The following is a 5,412-nucleotide window of genomic DNA, read 5'->3' as shown; positions in this document are numbered from 1 at the left end:
TCTCTTTCTTCCCCCCTTCGTCGTTCCCTTTCTTTCTTTTTTTCTTTTTTTTATTTTATTTTATAATTTTTTTAGTTAGAGGTAAAATGGTAATAAAAATAAAAAATTTGATAAAAATGATGATTTTAAAACAAACTGAAATCTTCGGGACTATTTTGTAGCGAAAAAAGGTCGAAGACGAAATAAATTTTCGACTTCTACGTTATAGACCAAAATTGTACTTTATCCTTTTTAAAACAAATATAGTTAAGCTAGAATTAAAGCACAAACAAAAACATAAATGATACTTAAAGTAAAATAACACTCCACCTTCAAATTACCTCATAAACCTTAATATTAGCATAATCATCTGCACACCTAGTGAATTGAATATTCAGCCATTATTAACTGTGCATGAGTAAATTGAATCACAAGAAATAAACATCAAATTAAAAATAATGAACATAACCATATGCATACCTATTAAATTAAACATCCGACATATCCATTGTTCACATTGTTTAGTATTCTCATTATCTACCTATATTTTTCCTTTTTTATATAACAAATACACTTAATCTAAAATTAAAATACTTTCAATCACTAATTTAATTAACTAAATTTTTTTATCTTACACCCTCACAGAATCAACTATTTCTCAACCTCAGAGAACCAACTCTTCTCTCCCTCCCTCAAGAACAATAAAACCATCCTCTTCATCCGCTCCTTATATAAGTGTCCTGCCACCATTATCAATCAATTACTCCATTTTCATTTAAAAACCTCACCTTCTTTTGTAGTTGGACGCGGGTCACATGCAAGAGGAAAAGGCATGCAAGACAGCATGCATGGCGTCGAGTTCCATAAGTGTGACACGCTTGTGAAGAACTCGACATACATGACGTCGAATTCTATGTGCGTCTCAGTTCTTTGGCAGTTTGTGAAGAACACAAGTACACAACATGCAGGCGCTCGTGTATGGTTGGTTGTAAGAAGATCATAACGCGATACCAATTCTATCATCTTTTATTGGACCTATTTTTGAAGGTGAAAATTCAGGTGAAGTCAATTTCACGTGAAGTTGATACTTGAGAATTGTTGTTGATATTTGAAAGTCATTAGATAATTTGACTAATTTAACTAAATTTTCATCCAACGATTCTCAAGCATTAACTTCACATGAAGTCGACTTCACCTGAATTTTTAACTAATTTTTGAAATATATATTACGTTTTGATAATCTAATTTTAACTCACACATTTATGAAACTCGGATTCCCTTTGTTTTGTCGATGAAAATGTTTAGACTAATAATTTGATGAATTTAATTTTGATATAAATCATTTTATATGTGCAATCAATCACATAACATTATATTAACAAAAATAATTATTTTTTATATTAACTGCATGAATATTTATCTAAAAAGACGGTTGTGCAAAATATTTTATGCACAAAAATTAAACTCATTATTTGATAAATTAAAAATTGAGTTTAATTTGATATACTTACAAGTTACAATTATACAGTTATATAATCATATTTATTTTTTGAATAATAATTTACACTGTTAATATAAAAAATAATTATTTTTATGTACAAAATTATTTTACAGTATTTTATGTTAGTGAATCAAAATTAAGTTTATAAAAATAATATACATATAATACAAAAATAATATAGGAAAGAAAAAAAAACACAAAGAAAAGGACAAAGGAACACGCAAGGATGGCCAACACGCCTACATTTCCTGCACTCCAAATGGATGATTATCGTAATCAAACCATTAATACTTATCAATATACCCAAGATTGAGTTACACCTAACAAACAAATAATATATAAATCAAAATGGCAAGCAATGTCACTTATACGTTTCTAAGAAAGCCATGTGAAACAGTCATGATAGTAGGAAATCCTTATATGCCAAAACACGACATTTTTCTTTTTTTTTTTTTCCCTTTTATATATATATATATATATATATATATATATATATATATATATTGCAATATACCTTAGTAGTTCTCATGTATGCAAAATTTCTTGGGATTTAGCTAACTGCACCTTTTTCTCTTCCTCCTCTTCTTCTTCCATGTATTTCTTCATTATTTTCTTTGTCTTTTTATTAGTTGTTTTACTTGTGTTTATTACTGTTATTCTTGCTTCGTTTTTTTTTTTTTATTTTTATGGTTTTTGAATTCAAACTTTGAAATCGTTTTGAAGATAATGAAACTTCAGAAATACACCCAAACGATTACAGAAATACACTCAAACAGTTACAGGAATTTATCCAAACAATTATAGAAATACACCCAAAGGATTACAGAAATACACCCAAAAGATTTAAGAAATACACCCAAAATTCGTTGAAGTACAACGATTATAGAAATACACCCAAAGGATTACAGAAATACATCCAAAGGATTACAAAACTACACCAAAAGGATTTAAGAAATACACCCAAAATTCGTTGAAGTACACCTTATGCATAATTCAGAATTCTTTCTCTTTCTCCTCCTCATCTTCTGCTGCTGCTTCTTCTTCAAAAACGAAAAGGATATGGGGCAGCAAAGCGGGCCGGGTTGGAGGAGTCCGGTTCTTCCAAGGGGAACTCATCATGGGTTGTGCGCGGATGGCCATCTCGTTGAAGCGCGGGACGTGCGGCGCGCTGTGGAGGTATCGGGACCTAGGCAGCGAACACGAACTGGAGAAGAACGCTGCGAGGAGTCGCCGGGGTGGAGTGAACCGAAGCAGCGGTGTGAAACACAGGGTGATGGCTATGATGGCGAGTTACCGACGACGCCGGTGAGCTGCTTGCGGGATGGCTGTGATCTTCCGTCTGATTCTGAAGCGGCCAGTGATGATAGTACACAAGGAGCCAACGATGTAGAGGCTGGGCTGTATGATGAACACTCTAACAATGAGGATTCTGAGGATAATGGCAGAGTTCAGCAGGAGGACAGTAGAGGGCTGGAAACGGAAGCGACTTGCGAACCACTTGTACCAGTAGCTCAGGAACGAAATGGCGTCAGGGATAATGAGAAGAGGGTGGAGGACAGAATGATTGCAAATGATAATGAAGCCAGTGATAATGAGAGTTCAAGAGTAAAAGTGCAGTTATTGGAAAACAAAATGGCTTGGGAATTGGCAAAGGAGTCAGGAGCGGAACTATATGATGAAGAAGAGGATATTATGGCAGCTCTTCAACAACAGAATGAAGAAATTGCTCGGAAAAAAAGACTGGCAAAACAGAAGGCGAAAGCTAGACGAAGCAGACCCAAAACACAAAAAAAGGTGTGCAATATTTATTTAAAATGATTATTAGTTCTTGGAATGTTAGGGGGTTGAGGGGTGATGGTAAGATGAGGATGGTAAAGGATTTTAAGAGAAAAAATAGATTAAATATGCTAGGCTTGGTGGAGACTAAAAGACAGTCACTGACTAGATTTGATGTTTCAAAAATATGGGGGAATGATTGTGTTGGTTGGGAATACGTTGAGTCTACTGGTGCGTCTGGCGGGTTGTTGCTAATGTGGGATGACGGGTTTTTTGATATGAGAAATTGTTATAAAAATGAGAGATGGTTGTGTGTTGAAGGAGTCCTGCTGCAGAATAACTTTAATTGTGCTGTTATATTGGTTTATGGTGCTCACCTTCGAGATGAGAAACTTGTTGTATGGGAGGAGCTGAGTTACATAGCTGGCCTATGTCAGGTTCCCTGTTGTTTCATAGGGGACTTTAATGAGATTGTCAATGGTGACGAAAGGAGAGGCATGGATAGATTGTCCTTGTCAGCGGAGGATTTCAAGAACTGGATACTAGACATGGGCTTAGTGGATTTGCCGATATCTGACTGCAAGTTTACGTGGTTCAGAGGACGGTCCTGTAGCCGCATTGACAGGGCCATGGTGAGTTTGGAATGGTTGGAGGAGTTCCCAGAGACTCAATTACGAGGTGGTTCAAGAGGTTTGTCTGACCATTGTCCTATTGTAGTGGAAGATAAGAGACGGAGAGGTGGCCCTAGACCGTTCAGAAGCTTGGACTCGTGGTTTACGCATGAAGGATTCCTGAGGATGGTAAAGGAAGAATGGAGAGGGTTAGGTGATGTGCAGTTCATAGACAAGCTGAAGGCTTTGTCAGGTCCGTTGGGAAGATGGCATAAAGACAACTTTGGAGACATAGACAACAAAATTTTGAAGTTGGAGGAGGAGATTAAGAAGATTGATGACAGGGTGGGTGATGGGGCTTATGATGAAACGGTAGAGGCAAGAAGGAAAGCGCTTGTGACGTGGTGTGAGAAATGGTATGTAAGGAAAGAATTACATTGGAAGCAGATGTCGCGCTCAAGACATGCGAGGGACATGGATAAAAACACGAGATACTTCCATAACATAGCTTCGGCGAGAAGGAGGAACAACAGGGTTGATGCACTGATAATTAATGGAAGATTGATAAGGAATCAAGCTAGAATCAAGATTGCGATTAGGGGTTTTTACAAAGACTTGTACCATTAGGAGAAGTCGCCATCCATGGGGTTTAGAGACGGTCTGGTGGAGAGAATCTCTGAGGATGATGCTATGGCCCTGGAGATACAGCCAACGTCTGAGGAGGTTAGAGAAGCAGTGTGGGATTGTGACTCATCTAAGGCGCCTGGTAGTGACGGCTACAACATGAACTTCATTAAGAAGTGTTGGGAAGAAATTGGGCCTGAATTCACGGGAGCGGTATTGGGTTTTTTCCAGTCTTCCAGATTACCGGCGGATGCTAATCTCACTTGGGTGGCGCTGGCCCCTAAGTTTACTGGAGCAAAGGAAATCAAAGATCTAAGGCCTATAAGTATGGTTGGTTGTGTATACAAAGTCATATCAAAGATACTGGTCAGGAGAATGCGAGCTATCATGCCACGACTTGTAGGTGAGACACAGAGTGCATTTGTTAAGGGGCGGAAAATACATGATGGGGCACTCATTGCATGCGAAACTGTTCAATGGCTAAGACAGAGAAAGAAGGAAGCGGCGATAATAAAGTTAGACTTTCAGAAGGCATATGATAGAGTCAAGTGGAGTTTCGTGGATCTTGTTTTGCATAAAATGGGGTTTGGAAGAAGATGGAGGGGGTGGGTTATGGAGTGTGTAAGTACTGCCTCTATGTCAGTTTTGATAAACGGCTCGCCCTCTCAGCCGTTTAAGATGGAAAGGGGCCTACGACAAGGTGATCCTCTGTCTCCTTTCTTATTCGTCCTCGTTGTTGATGTCCTACATAGAATGCTTGAGGAGGCGGTTAGAAATGGACGAATTTCTCCGCTATTGGTTGGCAGAGATCATATTGAGCTGTCGCACCTTCAGTTTGCAGATGACACCATTTTGTTCTGCCCCCCAGAGGAAGAGACCGTCAAGAACTACAGGAGACTCCTTCGCTGTTTTGAGTTGATG

The 5,412-nt window shown here is 37.9% G+C and overlaps 1 protein-coding gene across 1 annotated transcript; it reads left to right on the top strand.

Moving 5' to 3' along the window:
- The first annotated feature begins 3,384 nt into the window (after window positions 1–3,384).
- LOC107633254 (uncharacterized) lies at window positions 3,385–4,494 on the top strand. The gene has a single exon (XM_016336893.1). The coding sequence runs from the start codon at window positions 3,385–3,387 to the stop codon at window positions 4,492–4,494; it is 1,110 nt and encodes a 369-aa protein (XP_016192379.1).
- Window positions 4,495–5,412: the final 918 nt, after the last annotated feature.

The sequence above is a fragment of the Arachis ipaensis genome, chromosome B3, assembly GCF_059453495.1.
Source record: "Arachis ipaensis isolate K30076 ecotype BB chromosome B3, ASM5945349v1, whole genome shotgun sequence".
NCBI classification, from domain to species: Eukaryota; Viridiplantae; Streptophyta; class Magnoliopsida; order Fabales; family Fabaceae; genus Arachis; species Arachis ipaensis.
Note: the sequence above shows the minus strand (reverse complement) of the source record. Positions and strands in the feature narration are given on the sequence as shown.

Bases quoted from the DNA above. Each gene is read 5' to 3' on its own strand.
- LOC107633254 (XM_016336893.1), top strand. From the start codon at position 3,385: ATGCTAGGCTTGGTGGAGACTAAAAGACAGTCACTGACTAGATTTGAT.